The following is a 24,491-nucleotide window of genomic DNA, read 5'->3' on the forward strand; positions in this document are numbered from 1 at the left end:
ATTTCCACAAGCCCAATATTTATTAGGAAGTCCTTGAACCATTGCTCTAGCACCAAGGTGATTGTTTTAGTCCATATAAACTTTTATGAAGTTTGCATACCCAATCAGTTCCATCACTAAATCCCTCAGGCTGCTCCATATATATCTCTTCTTTTAAGAAGTCATTCAAAAAAGCAGATTTTACATAGAATTGTGCCAACTGAAGTTGCTCACGAGCAGAAACACTCCAAATTGCTCTAATTGTATCGTATCTAGCAACAAGACTGAACGTTTCAGTATAGTCAATACCTTTTTGTTGACAAAATCCATGAACCACTAGTCTTGCTTTATAGCAATCAATTTTACCATCAGCCTTACACTTAATTCTATAAACCACACAGTTTGTAATAGGCTTACAGTCTGGTGGCAGAGGTTCCAAAGTCCACATGGCGTTTTCTTTCAGTGAAGTCATTTCTTCCTCCATTGCTCTTCTCCAGTGTTCATGGTCTACAGAATTAATATACTCTGTATAATTCTTTGGCTCATTTATTTCAGCCAGCATAATTTAAATAATGCACTCTGGTTTCTTCAGTTGTTGCCTATTTCTCAATTCTCTTTCTTGAATTGTGTACTGGACCCATAACCTATTGCAGAAACTTCAAGAAAGAACTCAAGGGCACAACATAAAGCATACGCACGGCGTAATTGCTATAACAAGACACATGTATTTTATTTTATGACACCAACCAAAGACATATATTAAAAACAAAGATTCCATGACTTACCAAACGGGAAAGCGCTGGTAGATAGACACAATAAAAAAACACACAAACACACACACAAAATTTCAAGCTTTCGCAACCAACGGTTGCTTCGTCAGGAAAGAGGGAAGGAGAGGGAAAGACGAAAGGATGTGGGTTTTAAGGGAGAGGGTAAGCAGTCATTCCAATCCCGGGAGTGGAAAGACTTACCTTAGGGGGAAAAAAAGGACAGGTATACACTCGTGCACACACACACATATCCATCCCCACATATACAGACACAAGCAGAGATATAGTACACAGCAGAGAGATTAATATAAACATTTCATTTCAACAACACTCGCTAAAGATTCATGTATTAATACTGAATGCGTTTTTTTTTTTTTTTTTATCTGCTACACATTCAAGTTATTAGATACTAAAATGACATTTTAATTTGGAATGTATATCTGTAGAAGTACATATTAATTTCTAATGTATGACATGTTCGCTTCAATTTTTAGATCGTAACACAACTTTATTTTCATTTTCAACTGTTTTGTGTAAAAGAGCATATTAAAAGTGAATGTTTCTTTACAATTAATGAACAGAGGTTATCCATAAATTTAATTACAACCAGCACAACAGATAATACAATCAAAGCGAGTACTGATATAAGAGAACAGTTCTCATTCGGGACATGTCCAATTCCTTGGGCAAAAGGAGAAGCTGTGAGGAAAGAAATTGAAACTAGGGTAAACTAGAAGATCATACAACCCTCCTACTCCCCATATTGTAGCCCTACTTTAGCTATCAGCAAGCCCGATGGTAATGTCAGGCTTGTGCTTGACACCCAGAGTGTCAACAAGATCATTGTTCCTGTCAGTACACGCCTTGACAACCTTTACGAACAGTTGCTGAAATTTCACAATGTTAAATAGCTCACTATAATTCATTTAAAGGCGTCATCTTGGTAAATAGCATTACATGAAGATAGTAGTAATTACGCAGCCCTTGTGTTTGGGGGCACAACATATGAATTTTGTGTTTTACCATTTGGTTTGAATGGGAATGCAGGTGTTTTCATTTCTGTACAGGACAAAGTTTTGGGACCAGAACTCCCCAGTAGAGTCACTATGTTGATAACCTGTTAATAGCTATTCCCACATGGGAAGAACATGTGATGCTTATGGCACAGGCACTACACCAATTTATAGAATATGGGGCCACAGTTAATGTAACGAAGTCAGATCTGGAAAAGAAAAGGTCAAATTCCTGGGTCATATTATCTCGCCACAGGGTGTACTACAAGATACAGGAAAACTTGATGTGATCAAACAGTTCTTACCACCACAGAACAAAAAACAACTCAAGACATATTTGTGTTTGGTTTCTTTTCCAGGAAATTCATTCCAGATCAATTATAGAATAGTGACTCATTGCTGAATCTTCGAGGAAAAACAATCTACTGATATGTACTGATTAATGTCAAGCAAACTTCAACAAAATAAAGGAAGCTCTATGATGTTAAAATATGCTACACCACCCTACCTTGTCACAGGATCTTTGCTTGAGTACAGATGCATCCTCATAGGGACAAGGAGCATGTTTATTTCAGATCACTAAAGATGATGCGGAACCAACACTCAAGATAATCAGTTTTGCTAGTTGAACATTTTGTAAGCCTAAGTGGTCATATTCTGTGGCAGAGCTCAAGGCTCTTGGGGTTATATGGGCATTTAAGAAACTTGGGTACTACTTATGGGGCAAGCATGCCAACTTCTACTGTGACCATAAAGCACTTTCTTTTCTGTTGACATGCAAATTATTACATCAAGGGTTAGCCGGGTGATGCAGTTTTGAAATCATATACATCAAGGTAAACAAAACATAATCACAAACACCTTGTCAAGGTTACCTCAAGGGCTCAAATTCTTAGAATTTACAGAACAGAATCCTGAAATTAGGGTTCTACTGATGCAGGACAAGACATAACAACCATTTGTGTAGAGATGTGTAAGAATTGGGAGCAATTGCAAGAGGGAGGCCAGCAATAGAGAAAAGTAAGGTCGAAACTCTCTGAAAATAACAATGAGAATTTGAAGAATTCTGTGGTGTCACCGCCAGACACCACACTTGCTAGGTGGTAGATTAAATCGGCCGCGGTCCATTTAGTACATGTCGGACCCGCGTGTCGCCACTGTGTGATCGCAGACCTAGCGCCACCACAAGGCAGGTCTCGTGATACGAACGAGCACTCGTCCCCAGTTGTACGGACGACCTAGCTAGCGACTAGATGTACGAAGCCTTTCTCTCTCATTAGCCGAGAGACAGAATAGCCTTCAGCTAAGTTAATGGCTACGAACTAGCAAGGCGCCATTAGCCTTACAGTGATTGTAATTAAAGTCTCCTGTGTATCGTCAAGAGCGATGTACCACAATGATTGATTAAAGATAAGTATTAATCCAGCTACGTACTTTTCTTCATAGCATTAATTACATAGCCTGTTCCAGTACTTCACGCCCGTCTGCGTTAGTCTAGCGTGCATTTTCAGCCATCTCGAAATACAAGGTGTCGGCCCAGCTGCCGACACATCAAATTCTGTACTGCATACAAGGCAGCCCTGTTTCATCGACGTGCACCGAGCCAAGAACAGTGGTGTGTGTGTGTGTGTGTGTGTGTTTTTTTTTTTTTTTATATATATATACTGGGAATTTATGTAGATGATTTCATTTTGTACACTCCCAATGTATGGGGTCACCACAGGATTTGCAAATGCACCAACACTGATGAATATGTACTGCTATTTTTTCAACTTGTGGAGAAGAGTTCTCCAAGTAATTTGGAAGTGCATTACTTGCCAAATGATGGAGGAGTCAAAAAAGCCCAAGTTGATTGAACTACATCCTATACTGCCCACAAAACCTTTAGAATTAGTGTCCTATCTGCAAAGGAAGGAAGGTGTCAAATATGTTATTACTTTGTATAATGTTTTCACAAAATATGTTAAGTTGTATGCAGTGCAATTTGTGACTGCTAGTTTTATTATTAGTAGGATTACAGAAGATTATCTCTGGAGAGTGGAAAAGCCACAGATGATGTTAACGGACAGTGCACCATTCTACATAGGCAATAGAGGGAGGGAATTTACTGACATGAACAAAATAAAACATATATTAGTATCCAGATTTCACTCTGAGACAAGTCCAAAAGAAATTATGTACAAAGAATTTAACAGGTTTATATGTACCTATACACCCCACAGAAGCACATAAAATGGGCCAAGTTTGTTTTTCCATTTCAGCAATTCATTAACAACTTACCAAACACTTCGACCAGTTTCACACCCACTGAATTGATGTTTAAAAGGAGAAAAGTCAATGAGTGGAAAAAGCTATTGCCCAAGATACCCAAGTGACAGATGCCACTCGGGAGGTGGGAGGGGGTTGGAGGCTTTGATTAACCTGGAGGGAAAACGTTGAAGAGAGGAAAGAATCGTATGACAAAAGTTTAGGATGTGCTGCACAATTTCAAGTAGGACAAGAGGTATTACCATGAATTCACTCAAAATCTATGAAATATGGGATGCTCAGTCGTAAATGCCAGCTTTTGTACACTGGACCATTTGTGGTTATGGAAATCCCACATTCAGGGGCATATGGATTAGCTTATCCTTAATAGTGGAAAGGACAAGGGACGTTACCTTCACAAGGATCCACGAGAATTTGCATACTGAAAGAATTGGACAAACATAAAATCTCACAAAGTATTGTACACAAGCAAATTAAATATTTCAATATAATATGTATATAACAATTGTTCACTTATTTTTAAGAGGAAAATTTCATTTTATTTGTTTATATGTTTTTAAATAAAAGAAAGGTAAGTTAAAAGACGATGTGAAGCCTGAAAATCAAACACGATTGCAGTGGTGCCGATTCATTCTACAGTGCATACTTTTCCCAAATACAATGTGACAGTCCACTTGCAATGTAAACACATGAAGTAACATTACGAGAAGGAGATGATGCGTAGGCGTAGTAGGAGCTAACACAGAGGTAAGCAACATCAGAGGATGCGCAGAAATAGTTCAACATCAGAAGATGCGCAGAAATAGTTCAGTCCAACATGACGCTTAGCGCACCAGATGCAACGCAAACTTGGCATCTAGCCGCCAAATAATCTTTATGCTGGAGATTTTAATACAAGTTAATTATCACTAAAATGAAGGAGTCTATACTATAAGGATAAAACTAATAAAATGAGGTGGTTTAAAATAAAAGAAAATTTACATAAGAAGAAAGAATAACTACCTACAGAAACCTATCCACACACTACACTACTACATACAATATTAACAAACTTACACTGTAGTTATAGGCAAAATGAATAAAATGCTATAAGAAAAGTATCTATATACAACAAAAGAAAGAAGAAAGAATAACTGCAAGACTACAGGTACATTCTGAACAAACTATGAAAAATATTGCATAATTGTAGCACGAATATGGAAGGACTCAAAAATAATGTGCTTTGAATATTTGCACTCTTATAAAAGATGGTCTGACTTTGAAAATTAAAGAAGTTGATGAATTTACATTCAATGCTCTTAAACTAAATGTGTGTGTGAGGAGAAAAATGATACGTAGTTAGTCAAAGACTAGCTAGATTCTTAGTTTACAAGTTATTATTGAGAACTTAGGTAGCTGTTACAAAAGAAAACAGGCCGCACTGCAAAAATATATTTGTACATCAAAAAAGGTTTGCATCACCCTGTTTCCCAGAGCTCCTGAAGATAAAAATTGACTGTGGGTATTGTATCACAGACACAGTCCCTTTGACTGTTCAGAGATGTCACTAAACCCGCCAAAAGATGTAAACAACCATACATGAGCAGTGCCTATTAGACTGAAAGTGTCCAACAGCCAATCAGTTCCAGTCATTCCACCAGGAAGGAGGTACACAGCATATTATCTGTAGTTCAACCACGCCTAGATGTTCAATACCGTGGTTCAATCGTATCAGCATTGTTACTTTGCCCCAGGAAGGGCTCCCAATAAGGGAAGTGTCGAGGCATCTCAGAGTGAACCAAAGCAATGTTGTTCAGACATGGAGGAGATACAGAAAGACAGGAACTGTTCATGACATGCCTCACCAAGGCCGCCCAAGGGCTACTATTGCAGAGGATGACCGCTACCTGCGGATTACGGCTCTGAGGAACCCTGACAGCAACACCACCATGTTGAATAACGCTTTTCATGCAGCCAAAGGAATGTCGTGTTACGATTAGAATTGTGCGCAATAGGCTGCATGATGCGCAACTTCACTCCCAACGTACATGGTGAGGTACAGCTTTGCAACCACGACACCCTGCAGCACGGTACACATGGGCCCAACAACATGCCGAGTGAACTGCTCAGAATTGGTATCATGTTCTCTTCACTGATTAGTGTCGCATATGCCATCAACCAGACAATCATCGGAGACATGTGGAGGCAACCCGGTCAGGCTGAACACCGTAGACACACTGTCCAATGAGTGCAGAAAGGTGGAGGTTCCCTGCTGTTTTGTAGTGGCATTATGTGGGGCAACGTAGGCCGCTGGTGGTCATGGAAGGCGCTGTAATGGCTGTACGATACGTGAATGCCACCCTCCGACCGATAGTGAAACCATATCGGCAGCATATTGGCAAGTCATTTGTCTTCATGGATGACAATTCACACCCCCATTGTGCACATCTTGTGAATGACTTCCTTCAGGATAACGACATCACTTGACTCGAGTAGCCAGCATGTTCTCCAGACATGAACCCTATCGAACATGCCTGGGATAGATTGAAAAGGCCTGTTTATGGACTATGTAACCCACCAACCACTCTGAGGGATCTATGCCAAATCGCCATTGAGGAGTCGGACAATCTGGACTAACAGTGCCTTGATGAACTTGTGGATAGCATGCCACAACAAATACATGCATGTATCAATGCAAGAGGATGTGATACTGGGGATTAGAGGTATCAGTGTGTACAGCAATCTGGACCACCACCTCTGAAGGTCTCGGTGTATGGTGGCACAACATGCGATGTGTGGTTTTCATGAGCAATAAAAAGGGCGGAAATGATGTTTATGTTGATCTCTATTCCAATTTTTTTTTTTTTACAGGTTCCGGAACTCTCGGAACCAAGGTGATGCAAAACATTTTTGGTGTGTGTGTGTGTGTGTGTGTGTGTGTGTGTGTGTGTGTGAAGAGATTACAGTATTCAGAATGTTGTTCAGTGAAGCTACTGACTGAGTGCCAAATATGAGTATTCATGATGCATTTAGATGAGCTCCTGATTTATCTGAATGTTGTTCTACAATATTTTCTCACCACAACCTTCATAGTGGCATCTTTAAATATACTATATACGCAGGAGTGGTATCCTGAAGATATTGATATAAGTTATGTACACGGAATTACAGTCACTACAGGTACTCTCACACAAGTAATACTGATAACTTATATGACATTGTAGTGTCAGAAATCTGCTAGTAGTTCAGCACACGTTAAGTAACTAGTTTCACAAAGATAAAAAGAAGGGTGCACACAGAATTTACTCAAGTATTCTATGGTTTGTAGGTGATGGATTTAAGCATCAGACAAAGAAAAATGCTTCTTGCCACTCCCTGTCATCATTCCTTGTGGATCAGTAAATACTTTCCTAGTAGACCGACAGAGGTGGGGCTAAGCATAGCTATGCCTGCTTGTGTTGGTTAATGTGTAATGAAGATTTCTTTTCTTTTCTTAGCAATCTGGATTTACAGGCGCATGAGTCAGATGAAATGTGAGGACAGTGGTTTATGCACATCATACTGTCTATATGTATATTGTCCTATCAACCTGTAAACTGAAAAACAATTTTAATCATTATTCTAAGTATGGTAATACTATTCCTTGAACTCAAAGATTGAGAGAGTTAGCTGCTTATGACAATTCTAAGAGAGACAAACAGCATTTTAATGGCCAAAGAAAATGTGACTTATTGTGTATTTAAAATGTCATAACATGTCATGTGTGTCCTAAGAGCAAAATTAAAATCTTAATGTTGTTTTCTGCACAAGTTATAAATGTTATAGTGAATCTAGATGTGAATGTGTGTAAATTGTACTCTGTATGTACCCGACATGTAGCAACATGCACATATAGGCTTGTAAATGTCTAGGTTGAACCATATGATATTGAACAGTAACGCTGTAGAGGAACTATTCAATTATAAAACACTTGGCGTATGCTGTAAAAAGGTTACATTTACGTGTGTTGTTGTGAGTGAAGGTTTGGGTGCTTACAATGAGAGAAACATTTTTGGTTTGTTTGTAGTGGCAAGAGACGGTAGACTTTGCTACAAGGGACCATATAAGGCGATAATGTTTATGGACTTACCTGAAATTTGGTGATATCTTGATGTGATGCTTAACGTACAGGCCAGCCTTGGACACTGAAATAAGCAACACATGATGTGGTTCCAGTACCACAGATCAGAAATGACTGGCCTTTCCATTGCAGCATTGGAAACTATCAGTCACATACTCATCTATACACACCATCCTACGGAGCAGTTCTAAGAACATTTTGAAGACATGAAATTCATTGTTAACGAAAACCTGTGAAAACCAACTGTACCGCCTAGCCGTGTTGCACCAATGGATGTACGAGATGTGTGTCTAATGAACACTGCTTAACGTGTGCGAGCGTATCCCTGGAAAAGGCATGTGGTGGTTACTCCGCAATAATGGAGCTGCGAACTCCAACTTTAAACATGCTCTTTGTCGTGGCATTTGTTTGGAAAATTAACTTTCAGAATATGTAAATGAAACTGTAAAATAAGAGGGCTGGCATGTCTAGTGTATGTATTAAAATAAGTTTGGCCATCAATAAAGGTATTTTAAACCCTGGTCAGGCCAAAGATAAATATAAGTTATGACTGAAAATAAATTTTAATATATTATGGCTGTATGTAGAAAGAATACCGCTACTGCATACTGTTGTCCAGTAATGGTGGATCACACCAGTGTACAGTAGGGGGCACCTGTATTGGGACTTAATGCTGGTTTACCTATATGGGTATAGGTTTTATTTTTCTCTGTATTTTTATCCATTAATTCACCTAAGCAGTTTACAGCAAAGATTAAAATGCACTATGCCCACAGCAATAGCGAGAAACAGTGAGGAACATTAATTTTCTTATGTTTTGTAAAAACTCCTATCCGATGTTTCATCCATCTTGTAGTGTTTGTCCTTTTCCATCCATGATAGAGTATGTGAATTTCTGTTTAGTTCACTAATAATGTGGAATAGTAATAAGCCAATGTCACTTACTAGTTCTTTATTTCACCTGATATATCTATGTAACTGGTACCTGTAATACTTTTGGAGAAGCAAGAAATTTGAGCAGAGCAAGCTGGATACCATAACATTGTCTTCAAAAAAGAAGAAGAGGAGGAGGAGGAGGAGGAGGAGGTAAATAACATCAAGGCTGCAAGAGATATCATCTAATAGTGTAACATATGTTACAGAGCGAGGGTTCCTGTGTGTAAATTATCCGAGACACATGCTTACAAGCAATCTCACTATTGCCGTGTCTCTTGTGCGGCACCTGCAAATTTACATCATAATTATTATTCTTAAAATTATTAATTAATCAGTATGACTGGCAATTTGAATACCACTGAAATTGATCCTAATTTCTTGGAAAGAGTGATATGTGACGAATCTTGGTTTTTCACTTATGATCCAGAAACTAAGTGCCAATCCAAGCACTGGAAAGGGCACAACTTCACCGAAAGAAAATAAAGCTCAACTGAGCAAATCAAGGTTCAAAGTGATGATGACTGGTTTTTTTTTTCAATATTCATGGAATTATGTATCTTCACTAGGCTCCTGAAGGTTAAACTATAAGTCAACTTTACTACCTTGAGGCTCATGCTCAACTCTGCGAGGAAATCAGAAAGAAAGGCCTGAATTGTGGAAGAATAAATCTTGTGTCCTGCAGCAAGGCACTGACCAATACCACATTATCTGTTAAGAGGTTTCTAATGTAATACATCTCAATGTTAGACCACCCACACTGAATGCCCAACCTAGCACCATGTGTCTTTTATCTATTCTCCAAGGTCAAGTCTGCATAAAAAGGAACAAGATTTACCGCTGTTGCAGTGGGGCAAGAAAAAGCGACACAAAGCATCTACTATGTACAACACCTGAGTTGTTACAGGGAAAGACAGCGACAGAGAGAGAGAATCAAACTATATTACTACCTTACATGATCACTTACACTAAATGATTTTTTGTGGGAACTGTAGGTTTGGAGATTGTCATATGGTCACAAATATAAACACTTGTGAGACATGTTGCAATGTTTCTTCCATGGCTTTTTACTGAAGTATTGCTGTCCACGTGCACAATCATCGTATAAGTTTTTGATACACTTCCCCAAATATCTTTCTAGTTGCCTCACATGCTTAGCTTACATGAATATGAAACACAGCCACAAGTGCATTGCTACCAAATTTCTTGCACTTCAGTAACTTGTATGTACAAGCAGTGTTGCCAAGTCAAACATATTGTATTCATGATTTTAGGTGCTTCTGTTACTATTATAATCATCAGTTTCACCAGTACATTACAGTGATATATGTAAGTGAAATTTTTAGAAGCAATTAGGAGCACAGAACACAACATACAGCTTCTATAAATAATTCATTTGTTTTAAAAGTTCTGCTTAGTCTGCACAGTATAGGAAAGGAAACCAAACTTGAAAATCAGCTTTCAATGTGTATATCCGTTTCATTGAACTCATTTAAAGATTAGCCTGCTTAAGGTTACTACTACCACCACCACCACCCAAATGTAACACTTTTTATTCATTATAATACACGAGTATGACAATCAATTTACACACTCCCTTAACTATTTCAATTTCTTTTTTATAATACCTTATCTGTGGTTATTTTAAAGGAAGTCTCAATGGTGCTGTGCACAATCTGAAGCTCCTTAATCAGCCACTTACAAACAGTCCATTTATCTGGTGGTTGCTGTCAGAACAATCAATTTTATTTCTTCCCTGTTGTGTTCTTTCTGACAACCTCCTTTTTGTTGTTCTACATTCTTTTACAAGACATTTTGTCTCTGTATGAGAAAGAGTTGGAATGTACGGTCCAAGATGCAACTGGTATTGATATTAAGTGGCCTTATACATTTAGAAATTTTACTATGTGCAGCTCAAATTATTCTTCTGCAATGGCAGTTTCTAGCCAAAACAGTTTTAACAATTACTTATAATATTGGTTAATTAAATCTATCAGATAGTGGGAAGAAATTATGCTCCACTCCCCAATAAGCAACCATGAAATGTCAATGCAGTTACTAAAAAAGGCACTTATTATTTTTAAATATAATTTGTTTAATAGAAATTCTTTGGTTGCTAATATTTCAAGATATTTCTTCATTACACTTCTGGTAATAGTTAAGAGATTTTTAATTAACATACTTTAAAATAACATTAAGTACATTTTACATGTATTCTGAGGAATGACAAGCCACTGCATTAAAATCAGCAATCCTCCTCATTCCATACAGCTGTGAATAATGATGACATAATGCTTTAAAATCATTACACAATTTAATAACAGGACATACAAAAATGCCACCTTTCTGCTATTATAATGGTATTTCAATAATGTAGCAGTGAAAACTGACTCTTCACTGTCATGGAATTTTAGACTCTCTTAAGCATATTTATGCAACAACTCCAAAATGTCTAAACAACAAGTGGCCCACAAAAATATAAAGGTATGCTTTACTTTGTAACTCGAGCTATAAAAATATGTCACATTTTATTACACAAATGAGAATTCATCTCACAGTACACTTACTTCTTAAAGAAATTAGTATGTAGATACACTGCACTACAAGGCAACTTGCAATTCACAAGTGTGGATATTGTAACATACATAAAAAATCATCTACGAAAATTAATAACACTTTCTTTAACGTCAATATTGCTCTTCTGTTACATATGTAAAAGATCCACATAACTAGAATGCTTTCCCAGAAACAACAATGATTCTCAACCAAAATATGCTCCACAATTTGAACATCGTCTGTTCTTCAAAGCCAAACAGCAAAGTATGCCTAGTGGAAAGAAGAAAATGGCACAGAATATTCCGAGGCATGTGTAGTCATCTTCAAGTACACCAATCTGAAAGATAAAACAGAAAAGTATTTAGACAGACTCCTCAAATTATAATGTAACATTACGGCACGAACAAAGATCTCCATCATACATTATAAAACACTGGTTGAATTTTTTGTCCCCTACAATAAGAGCTCGAGCACATATTCCTCATTTCTTGTTATCATGATGATTAGTCAAAACTCTGATGAAAGATATGATTCAGTTGTTCTAATTCAGAATGATAACATAGTGAGATGAAGGGTGTGCTACTCTGCAGCTAGCTCCTGTGGGTGGTCAGAGATTTAGGGTGTTTGTGGAAATGGTACAGGAAAACTGTCTGGCCTAGATTTTGAGGTAACGTCTGTGTGTGAAGGCATCTTTGGTATAATGGACAAGGGATTTTTCGTCACTGCATATGCATTGCCCATGATTACCCAGATTGTTTGGAAGACTTTAGTGAGGAAGTAATGACAATCATAAAATGAAGAAATTGTTGTTGATCAGTGAGGTTGATTTGGATTAAGGTTTTGACAGAGTCCCTGGAGAGGTGTAATGCTGGCCTGAGAATAACCACATGAAGCAGGTGGGAGAGAAGGTGTTGAGGTTGTGGAGGAATGAGCATAGATTGTCTTCGCACTGTGTCCAGATCATGAAAATAATTGTCACTGAACCTGAACCAGATGAAGGGTTTGGGATCTTGGGTGGCTAGGTATATTTCCTCTGGTGGTCCATACGCAGGTTGGTATAAGAGGATGCTATGTGGGAGCGCATAGCCACGGCAGAAATTGTTTGTATATCTTATCCTCAAAGGAGAAATATATGACGACATAGTTAATTAGGTGTGTAAGGTAGGTGGAGGTGGATTTGGAGTCTGAAGAACTTTGGGGAGGTAGTGTTCAATAAATGTAAGGGCATGGGTGTGGGGGATATTGGTGTATAAGAAGGGGGCATTAAAAGTGGTAAATGGGGATTCAAGTGGTAATGGGTGGGGATGGTTGGGAGTTGGAAGGAAGAGGTTTGTATGTTTGATATAGTAAGCTAGGCTGTGGGTAACTGGTCAGAGAGATTTCCTTTAGTGAGAACACAGCAATTAGATATAATGGGTCATCAGGATTGTTAGGTTTATGGAATTTGGGAACCATGTGAAAGGTAAGTGTGCAAAGGCAATTGGGTGAAGAGGGTGATTAGCTCTGGGGAGAGATTTTGGGAAGGGCTTAATCAATCAATCACTCACTCACTCTCTCTCTCTCTCTCTCTCTCTCTCTCTCTCTCTCTCTCTCTCTCTCTCCCTCCCCCCCCCCCCCCACCCCATACATACACACCCAATTACTCCTTGCACTATCACCTTCTGAGTGCTTCCTAAAATCCATAAACCTATAAGTTCCAGACAACGCACTGAAGCTGGTTATTTTGTTTCCACTTAATCTTGGGTCCTGTTGACCAACATCTAAAACTGCCACAACATAAACTCCCAAATCGAAGACATAAATCGCTTCCCTCACTGTCTCTTGACTATCCCCCACACCACATTACCACCAGTAAGCCTACTTGCCATTATCAACACCATTTCCTTGTATACCAACATACCCATGCCCTTGGCCTTACTGGTATCTCTCCTGAACATCCTTTTGACTCCACCAGCTAATTCTTTATGTACCTATATATTTACATCCACACATATATAACTAAATTTCCTTTGAGGTAATTTTTTTTTTGAGTCAACTGTCTTCTGACTGGTTTGATGTGGACATATTAATTGAAGACATATAGTCTGAAAATGAGTTTGTGATCATATTTTTGGCACTTTATTTTTCAGGTCCGTCTTGATCACATAATTATTATTATTTTTTTACATTTCACTATGACTGCTTTCAGCTACTGCCATCATCAGATCTGTTACAAAAACAAAAACTGTGTGTAACCAACTAAGTTAGTTTACTGGTGCTAAATCTGTAGAAGTCCTGGTGCTACGAAGATAAAATGTTTACATGATTAACAGCCATGTATACCAGCCATACATACCATAAAATATTCTGATGTAGTATCCACATCAAACTAAACATGTAGGTACATAGTAAGTGCTGGTGATGATCAGAATGCATCTGGTATTTATTCAAGGAAACTGATGCCAGCAGAGAGCACTATAGCTAGGCTACATGATTAACCAGTAACTGTAAAGGTTAAAATGTGGTATGCATAGTCATCAATGAGAATTACTTCACGTGGTAAAATGCGCATCTGACAATAAACATGTACTGACATACTTCCATACTTAAAATCCACAGAAAAAGTGCAAATATTAATAATGTGAAGCTTATGGCATGACAAGGTAAAACATACAGTTGTATAAAAACCAGTATAAAAAAAAGCACAAGATTAAAAACACCTATAAAATAAAATCTTCCAGCCTGACAGATCTATTACCATAAACATAATTGTGAGGCAATTAATGAAGCAGTGACTATTCATTAAAAATTAAAAAATTGATAGTCAATAATACATCTGGAGTATGGTCTCAATGGCGGCATGTCGTAGCTTCTTTGTACGATGTTCTTGTTTTTCCTGCAGTGGAACTTGTGAAGGAAGGCCCAGTTTCCTTGTTACCAGCAGCTGGCGCACCCGACTGCACGCCAGTCGGCTGAAGCGCTCAACGGTGCTCAAACCAGTAGATTTCTGAATACATCAAAATAACAAGAACGTCATACAGAGAAGCCACGACGTGCTGCCACTGAGACCACATTCCAGATGTATTATCGACTATCAATTTTTTAATTTTTAATGAATAGTCACTGATTCATTAATTGCCTCACAATTACGTTTTTGGTAATTGATCTGTCAGGCTGGAAGATTTTATTTTATAGGTGTTTTTAATCTTGTGCTTTTTTTATACTGGCTTTTATACAACTCTATGTTTTACCTTGTCAGGCTATAAGCTTCACATTACTAATATTTGCACTTTTTATGTGGATTTTAAGTATGGATCCAACTCCACATGGAGTACATCAGTACATGTTTCATTGTCAGACACTAGTTTTCCCATGTGAAGTCATTTTCATTAATGACTATGCATACCACATTTTAATCATTACATTTGTGATACTGGTTAATCATGTAGCCTAGCTATAGTGCCCTCTGCTGGCATCAGTTTCCCTGCATAAATACCAGACGCATTCTGATCATCACCAGCACTTACTATGTACCAACATGTTTAGTTTGATGTTGATACTACATCAGAATATTTTATGGTGTGTGTGGCTGGTATACATGGCTGTTAATCATGTAAAATTTTATCTTTGTAGCACCAGGACTTTTATAGAAAGTCAAACTGAAACCAGTAATTGTAATAATAATAATAATAATAATAATAATGTGATCAAGAGACCTGTAAAATAAGTTTGATGTGGACTGCCACAAATTCCTGTCCTGTGCCAGTCTCTTCAATTCAGAGTAGCACTTGCAACCTGAATTCTCAATTATTTTGTATCTATTTCAATCTCTGTCTTCCTGTACAAGTTCTGCCTTGTACAGCTCCCCTTAGTACTGTGGTAGTTATTACCTGGTGCCTTTACATGTGTCCCATCATCCTGTCCCTTTTCCTCGTTAGTGTTTTCCGTATGTTCTGTAAGTAGGCTGTTTAGGTTTTTTTATTGGTAACGCCACCTCTGTGTGAAAATCACTGGCTGTGCTGTGTGCAGGCTGTGTCTAGTTTGCATTGTTGTCTGCCATTGTAGTGTTGGGCAGCGGCAGCTGGATGTGAACAGCGCGTAGCATTGCGCAGTTGGAGATGAGCCGCCAGCAGTGGTGGATGTGGGGAGAGAGATGGCGGAGTTTTGTAATTTGTCATGAACTGCTATATATATTATGACTTTTGATGATACTAAGGTAAATACATTGTTTGTTCTCTATTAATATCTTTCATTTGCTAACTATCCCTATCAGTAGTTAGTGCCTTCCGTAGTTTGAATCTTTTATTTAGCTGGCAGTAGCGGCTCGCTGTACTGCAGTAGTTCGAGTAATGAAGATTTTTGTGAGGTGATTTCTGAAAGGTATAGTTTAATGTTACTCAGGGCCATTCTTTTGCAGGGATTTTTGAAAGTCAGATTGCGTTGCGCTAAAAATATTGTATGTCAGTTTAAGCACAGTCTTGTATAATTGTTCAAAGGGGACGTTTGATATGTCGACCCTTAGCCTAGGATACCTCACTGGAATCTTCTGATTTTTTCTTGTAGTTTGTGTAATTAGTGTAGCTATTGTTTATTGCTAGCGCGTAATTGTAGAGAGAATCTCCTTTGTAGTTGCAGTCTTTCATTGTTGTTGTGGCATGCATGTTAATTTGCACCAAGTATTTCGCTGCTGCGCTTGCAATTAACGAGATATTATTTTCAGTACTATGTTAATGTGTTCTCTTATTTTTGCTGTTCAAATTGTGCTTTTCTGTGTTATTGTGTGAAATATTGTGACAATAATGGCGTGTGAAAAATGTAATACTAGGCTCCAAAGTAAACTGAGAAATGACAGTGAAAACGAAAGCAGTGTGTTAGCGCCACCGAGTAATGAATTAACTGATGTTCAAAGTAGTAATTTGGTAATTGTGCATAGGGAAATGGAGCAGGCTGCAAACAATGGTGTAGACAGTGAAACAATTAGTGAACAGGGAAGCATTATTGATCGATCGGTCGGCAACAGCTCGCCTCAGGAATCCGAAATGACAGAACACAATATTGCAAATACTGTAGACTTAGGTTTTGGGTCCTCACCGTTTTCTCAAATGAGTCAAGACACATTTTCTGCTTGTCAAAATGTGAATGTTGCCGGTGAAAATGCACTACCAAAAAGCATAGAGAAACAGATTCCAGACACTAATACATTATTATTGCAATTAATGCAACAAATGGAACAAAATCAGAGACAAATGGGACAAAAACTTCAAAAGTTAGACACAATGGAACAACACCAGAGACAAACACAGCAACAGTTAGACACAATGGAACAAAATCTTCAAAAGTTAGACACAATGGAACACCACCAGAGACAAACACAGCAACAGCTTCAAAAGTTAGACTCATTGGAACAAACTCTTGAACAAACGCGTGAAGATTTAACTACTGAGCTACATAACATCGAATCGAAATGTCAAAAAGTTTGTAATGACGTAAAAACACAAATTTGGGAGCATTTCCAAACTATTTTTTCGCGGCATGAAAATGAATTACAGAATCACGAAGCAGCCATAAAAGAACTGCAAATTATTGTTCATGAAAATCATGAGACCTTGCAAGCTAAATTTGACTCAGTTGCATCTACCAATTTGGTTACGCAACTTGCAAAAGCTCAGGAAAACTTAAAGGACACAGTAGATACTCTGAAACTTGATTCAGAAAAACACACTGAGGAAATAAGTACACTATCGGAGAAGGTAGCCGAACTTTCGGATCAGTTCACTAATTTATCTACGAAGGTAGATGATAATCTGAATGACACAAAACCAGTAGTCTTTAATGACACAGAAGAGTGCGAACAAATTAGGAAACTGAAACAAAATCTGAATCAAATTAATACGCAACACCAAAGAGAAATCCGGGAAGTACAAGATCAGCTGACACAGGTAATACAAAAGTTACAAATTTCAGAGGACACTCGCGCTCCAACACGGGAAGAGGGACTTAGAAATACGGAAAAGCCGCAAAATAATAACACAGGGCATTTCGGAAGTTATGAAAGAAATTGGCAATGTGCACCGAATTTTGAGATGGAACGGCCGACACGGCCTAACAATGACCGATATGCGACTCGCCGACATGATGATTTTGACTATAAGCTGTTCATTACTACACGTAAATTCAAAACATTTAAAAATTCTGGCAACGACATTCATCCACAAGCATGGCTCCATCAATTCTCTCATTGTTTTCCTCCCAACTGGTCGTTAGAACACAGATTAGAATTTATGTGTGGCTACTTAGAGAATGAACCAGCTGTAAGAATGCGATCGGTCATTCACGATTGTCACAGTGAAGGAGAATTTTACCATGCCTTCCTCTCAGCATATTGGTCTCAAGCTACACAAGACCGAGTAAAACATAGCATCATGATGATGAAACACTTTGAACAATCTGAATTTTCCAGTCTTGTGAAATATTTTGAATACATGTTGCATAAGAATCAGTATCTTTCAAACCCATACAGCCCCTCAGAACTCATCCGCATTTGCTTAATCAAATTACCTGAACATTTACGACATATTATTTTAGCAGGACGTTGCAAAGAAGACATTGAGGCTTTTCAGGGGCTGTTACAAGAACTGGAAATCGACACTGACAATCGGGGAACGCGGAAACAAGAGCACAACAATTACAGGTCACATCTGTCACAATTCCGCAATGAAAGAAATAATAACTGGACACGACAAGTCTATTCTCACAACACATATCGTGACCAAAACAGACACCACCCGTATGACAACCGTTGGCAGAGTAGTAATAATTACTGGGAAAGATCACCTCTCTGCGGTAGTGACTATCACAGAGACAATCAGAGAAACAGACAATTTGGGAACCAAAATAATTATTATCAAGGGAGACAGAATAACTTTAGACGCAACGGTCCAGCGCGCAGTTACGATTCAGGGAGAAATTCTCCACCACTTAACCGACAAGAAAGAAACTACAGGAACTACCGACATGACGACAGACGATGTGATCGTAACGACAGACCTGAATTGCATCAGAACTGACGGGATTCAAACAGAACAGGGCACTTTCGACAACGTGAATTTGTAGACGTTAGGTCTCCTAATCCCAATAACGACGTGCGCCAACAAAGGAACAGACAATGACTCGCACCACAGGCAGCCGCGTGCGCCGGCTGGTTCAGAGAAAAATTAACATAGACGCTAACCTTGAGAAAAATTTTAGCATTCCTTACCGACGTATAAAACGTGACAATTGCTTTTCAGTTGAAAGTCTGCGTACTATGAAGAGTAAAGGTTTACACCAGATTTCACATGTAAAACCGTTTATTGAAAGATAATCTGCTTTTTAACTTTGTCTTTGCCACATAAGTTTTCACTTTACATTGCTAGTATGCTTTGTCAGACTTAGAATCTGTTAACATACAACAATGTTTGAAGTTAAATATCCAGTCAAGAACCAAGAGAACTTATTTAAACAGAAATTACGAATGCATTGTTATTATGGACAGACGACACAGTGTTATTGTGTGTGTGCATTCTTGCTTGTTTGTTGCACGATTACGTAACGACTATAAGGCTCACATACTTAGAACATATACTGGCACTGTTAATGAGATTTTCATGCAACATTTTGGTTTACTTGAAAAGACATTCTTTATTTGAAGTACTTTCTGTGGGATTAAAGATGACTTAGCACTTGGTTTCTTTGACAGCTACACAATTATATCACGACGCTACTAATGTGTGACACAATTTACATTGTTACTTTTGTGCTGTATCTGCTTTATATCTGCACAGTTTTTCTGAATTCTTCTGGAAAGTAAAACATGTTTTAGTAGTAACGTTTGTGGTATAGCAACAATGAGACAGCCTTTTTCGTGGCACAACAATACGTTACAGCACAGTACTTTCTTCATCATGGCAATAAGCGTAATAACTAAGATATCTATACGCAAAGCATTTCACTTTTGTTTATCATGAGGTAAGTACATTGGCTTCTGCAGAACTTAGCTTTCGGAGGACGATAACTACGACACTTCCACAGAGATTATCTTACAGCAAGACGCACATTTAGCGCTACAGTACACGTATTTGAGTGATTAATTTTGTACTTAAATCATTTATTTTTAAAGATATTTGAAGCACAATGATACAAAGGTTTTCCGTGACACATTTCATTCCATTGCTGTAATCTGTAACACCTGAGGGTATAATTACATTAATCCTCAGGGGGGTACACGCTTACTTTGTGTACCATGTGTTTGGCAAGCACAAGGAGCCCTAGCTAATATGGTATTTGCTTATACAACTTTACACATCGGTACCATATTTCTCTAACACGTAAATTACACAGCTATCTGATCGTTTAACTGAGAGAGACAAACATTTATTTTACTATATCAGTGACAGATGTTTACATAATTACACAGTTGGATAACTTCACACTTATGAAATTGTATTTTGTCTGTACTTTGTAAACTGTTCATATTTTTTCAGAACCATTGTGATACTACGAGAGCTTTGAATGATGTATTTGGTATGGGATCATGATTTTTGAAGTACATTTGAGGCAGATGACACTATTGACATGAGTAGAGAATTTTTTTTAGGTTTTGAAATTATTGGAGGAAGCTACGACGATTTTGAGAGTTGACTAAGATGTTATGATATTATTACGACGACGATGTGTATTATACTGTTGAGGTATGTTTATGATTAATAAGATGATGATACCGAATATAAGGAGTTTGATAATGCTACGTATTTCTTATGATGAAATACTGAAGAAGTGTCGACGAATAAGGTAAGGAATAATGAGTAGTGATTAGGGACTCTGATTTGTGAAAAAGGTTGTTGGAAACCAAGAATCGTACTTTAAGAGTTATGAAATGTGTGTATATGCGTGAATGTATCACAATGCTGGCGAAAATTTTTTGGACGCTGTTATATTTACAGGATTTTGTTTCTACACATTTGCAACGCAAATTTTCGACCTGTGAAATTTTTATATGAGACTGTCACTGTAGCGAAAACTGCTGTCGTAAATATTTCGGTAAGAAAGGTAAGTGACCGTGACGTAATTCGTTGTGAGCGGCCAGGTGTGCCAGCCGCCTTGAGAAAAAGCCATTAGGTGGTAGAAAAAAAAGGGGGAGGCCATTATCCTCGCTATCGACATTCCTTTGTAGAAAGCATCGTAAATACGACACCCTCAAACTTGAAAACATGATTACACTGTAGAGTTCTTAATTTATGATATTTACTAAATTGCCTAGTGAAATGACGAGAAATATTTTTATGTATATACACCTGATTATGACTACTGTCTCTCTAGTTGAGAGATTTTTCTACTAACTTATGAAATGCCTAATGACTACTGAATGATGTTCTTATGCTTTACTTTGTACATAGTTGCTTATTTCATTTGATATCTAGTTTTTAGCTGCACTGCAGCATTGGTTAAAATAAAATTTTATAGATGTACTAATATAAATATTTTCTGTCTACAGATCGAGTAAATAATAATTTTTTTTAAAAAAAATGAGGGAGCACAAAAAGACATTTACCTTCACAGGAACTGCATTCATAATTTTCTTTTCAAATACTTGGTAATTTATTTTGTAGAATAAGTTGTGGTGCACCACTTTAATTAGATAGACATTAAGATGTTATTATACATTTCCCTTATCTGCGTTGTTATTTTTAGTGCAATATTTTTTCTGCTTGAGCTATGTCATGTTTAGGTATTTCATTTTCTGCTGCTGTTTGCCAGGCATAGTGTTACTGAATTTGACTTTGCATTACGCTGTTAAGCCAGTTTTACTACTGATTTATTTTTCTTGTTTGCTGCTCATTGCCTTATATTAGTTGTAATTTATGCTGCTTGCTTCGCCATTTGTATTTTTGATCATTGCTGTGTGTGTTAATTGTTTTGTGCTGCTGCATTGCCTCATCCCTTAGTTTAGCATCTGAGCTCAGTAGATTTAGGTTAGCTTAAGAGGGGGTAGACTACATAAGAAACTGACTATGGACAATAGGGAAAAAAAATGCATTGAGAAGTTATACGAAAAAAAAAGGTACAGAAATCAGGTATAGATAGGACTTTTGGGAATAATGATGAACCAAGGGAGATCTCCACGCAAAATACTGCAGTAAAACAAACCCTGTCCTTTCCTTTTGTATTATTTTGCTATGTGTGTATGTACCATTGTGTATTTGTCTTTTTCCTGTCTTTAAGTGTTTAGCTAATAAGATTTATGTTGTAGAATTTTTCTAATACTATGTCATTTACTTTGTAAAGATGTTCAGACATTACTTGTTCTGTTTTGTTTTAATGCTCACGTGTGAAGTTGATGTTTCGAAAGTTATTCTGATCTTTTATGTATGTACTTATGCCATAATTCTTGTAACACTGATGTACATGTTTATTTCTATTCTTATGTAAAGCCTGCATTACCCAAATGTTATCTGTATTGTTATGTTCTTTAATTATGTATTTTGTACCTTTGTTATTGTATTCTTATGTTATAAAATTGTAATTGACACCAGTTCATCAAATTAAGTAACTTGTAAGTTACATTTCACTGCACACGTTTCTGTTGGTCATAGTATATGGACAATATGTGAGAAGTAGGGACTGATAGTGTTTGCACGTGTGTTAATAATTCAGCAAGGGACTGGATAACAGTATTGCTGGTTCTAAGGACAATTCCAAAAACTTTGTGAGTGCACAAGTGGTGGTTATGGACTTGCTATATTCTCCGCAAGAATCTTCGATGGTGATTGTGCACCTGCACAGTCGCAACGGATGGCTGCTAGCCATCTCTACAAGGACTACAGTGGGTCTGCATCTTTGATGACCCACCAATACCATTATTTCTACAAGGACTGCAGTGGGTCTGCATCTTTGATGGCCCACCAATACCATTATTTCTACAAGGACTACAGTGGGTCTGCACCTCTGGTGGCCCACCAATACCGTAATCTCTACCAGGACTACAGTGGGTCTGCTCTGTGATGACCTACCTACCAATACTCTTCAAAATTTCGACTGACTCTGCTGTGGGTTTGCTCTGTTGTGGCCCATTACCTGTCTGCATGTCAAGAGTCAGCACTGTCTTTTCGTTGGAAGGACAACACTACTTCTTCAAGACTGCATGGAAATCCACTACTTCTGTGTGCATTCTCTTTTACTGTTCAGACATTGAAAAAAAAAAAAAAAAACACTGTAATTTTACTGTGATGAATCAGGACTGTCTTTATAGACTGTGAGAAAATTTTAGCTTTTGACCAACATTGTATCAATAAGTGTGTGCATTTGATATCTTTGTTATTGTAATTATGAAAAATTTTATCAAATCATTATTGGGCACTGCCCAAAACAATTTGTAAAATTTTTTGTGGGGAGCATGGGGGCTATGTAAGTAGGCTGTTTAGGTTTTTTTATTGGTAACGCCACCTCTGTGTGAAAATCACTGGCTGTGCTGTGTGCAGTCTGTGTCTAGTTTGCATTGTTGTCTGCCATTGTAGTGTTGGGCAGCGGCAGCTGGATGTGAACAGCGCGTAGCGTTGCGCAGTTGGAGGTGAGCCGCCAGCAGTGGTGGATGTGGGGAGAGAGATGGCGGAGTTTTGTAATTTGTCATGAACTGCTATATATATTATGACTTTTGATGATACTAAGGTAAATACATTGTTTGTTCTCTATTAATATCTTTCATTTGCTAACTATCCCTATCAGTAGTTAGTGCCTTCCATAGTTTGAATCTTTTATTTAGCTGGCAGTAGTGGCTCGCTGTACTGCAGTAGTTCGAGTAATGAAGATTTTTGTGAGGTGATTTCTGAAAGGTATAGTTTAATGTTACTCAGGGCCATTCTTTTGCAGGGATTTTTGAAAGTCAGATTGCGTTGCGCTAAAAATATTGTATGTCAGTTTAAGCACAGTCTTGTATAATTGTTCAAAGGGGAGGTTTCAGTTCCTTTCTTTGTTGATCTACAGAAAACCTCCTCATTCCCTATCTTCCAGTCCAACTAATTTAAAAAATTCTTCTGTAGGATCATATCTCAAATACTTCAATTCTCTTCTGTTCCAGTTTTCCCATAGTCCATGATTCGCTTCCACACAATGCTGTGCTCCAAACACACATTCCCTGAAATTTCTTCCCCAAATTTAGGCATATATTTGATACCTGTAGACTTCCCTTGGCCATGAATGCTCTTTTTGACTGCTTTTGTGTCATCTTTGCTTCGTCCATCATAGATTATTTTGCTTCCAACATAGCAAAACTCCTTAACTTTGTGATCACCAATTTTGATGTTTCTGACTAGTCTCCTTTCTGCTACTTCTCACTGCTTTTGTCTTTCGTTAGTTTACTCTCAGTTCAAATTCTGTACTCATTATTCCATTAAACAGATCCCATAATTCTTCATCTTCACTGAGAATAGGAATTTCGTCAGTCAATCTTATCACTGATGCCTTTCACCATGAATTTTAATCCTACTCTTGAACTTGTGCGGTCGACAAGTATGAATGCCTTATCTCCGCCATCGCTACTTCTTTGACTCAGTATCCTCACGGCCCACGCCATCTTGCCAGGGCAGTTCGATGTATGACTTGCTGTACTGTGGATGCCTGTATGAAATACACCGAGTTATACAGAAATTAGTGTGTTTCCTTGGGCTACAACCCACCAGAATTCCCACAGTGGTGACACCGAGTAAGAATTCGCATGTCATTTCCTCATAGTGCAAGTATTTTCTCGTCTACCATGCCGCTTTGTTTATGCCTTTGTTCGTTCCACACAGCCACATATCCTGCTGCGCAGCACATGAATATCAAAGCTTCTGCACCTATAACTGGACATTTCGTCACTTC

The 24,491-nt window shown here is 37.9% G+C and overlaps 1 protein-coding gene across 1 annotated transcript in view; it reads right to left on the reverse strand.

Annotated features, from left to right (window-relative positions):
* Positions 1-10,113: 10,113 nt before the first annotated feature.
* Positions 10,114-24,491, reverse strand: part of LOC126475373 (brain protein I3) — a 40,763-nt gene continuing 26,385 nt past the window's right edge. Inside the window, exon 3 of the mRNA XM_050103191.1 lies at positions 10,114-11,955. Coding sequence (XP_049959148.1) covers positions 11,824-11,955 — 132 coding nt within the window. The 3' untranslated portion in view covers positions 10,114-11,823. The remainder of the gene's footprint in view (positions 11,956-24,491) is intronic.

The sequence above is a fragment of the Schistocerca serialis genome, chromosome 4 (assembly GCF_023864345.2).
Source record: "Schistocerca serialis cubense isolate TAMUIC-IGC-003099 chromosome 4, iqSchSeri2.2, whole genome shotgun sequence".
Taxonomy (NCBI): Eukaryota; Metazoa; Arthropoda; class Insecta; order Orthoptera; family Acrididae; genus Schistocerca; species Schistocerca serialis.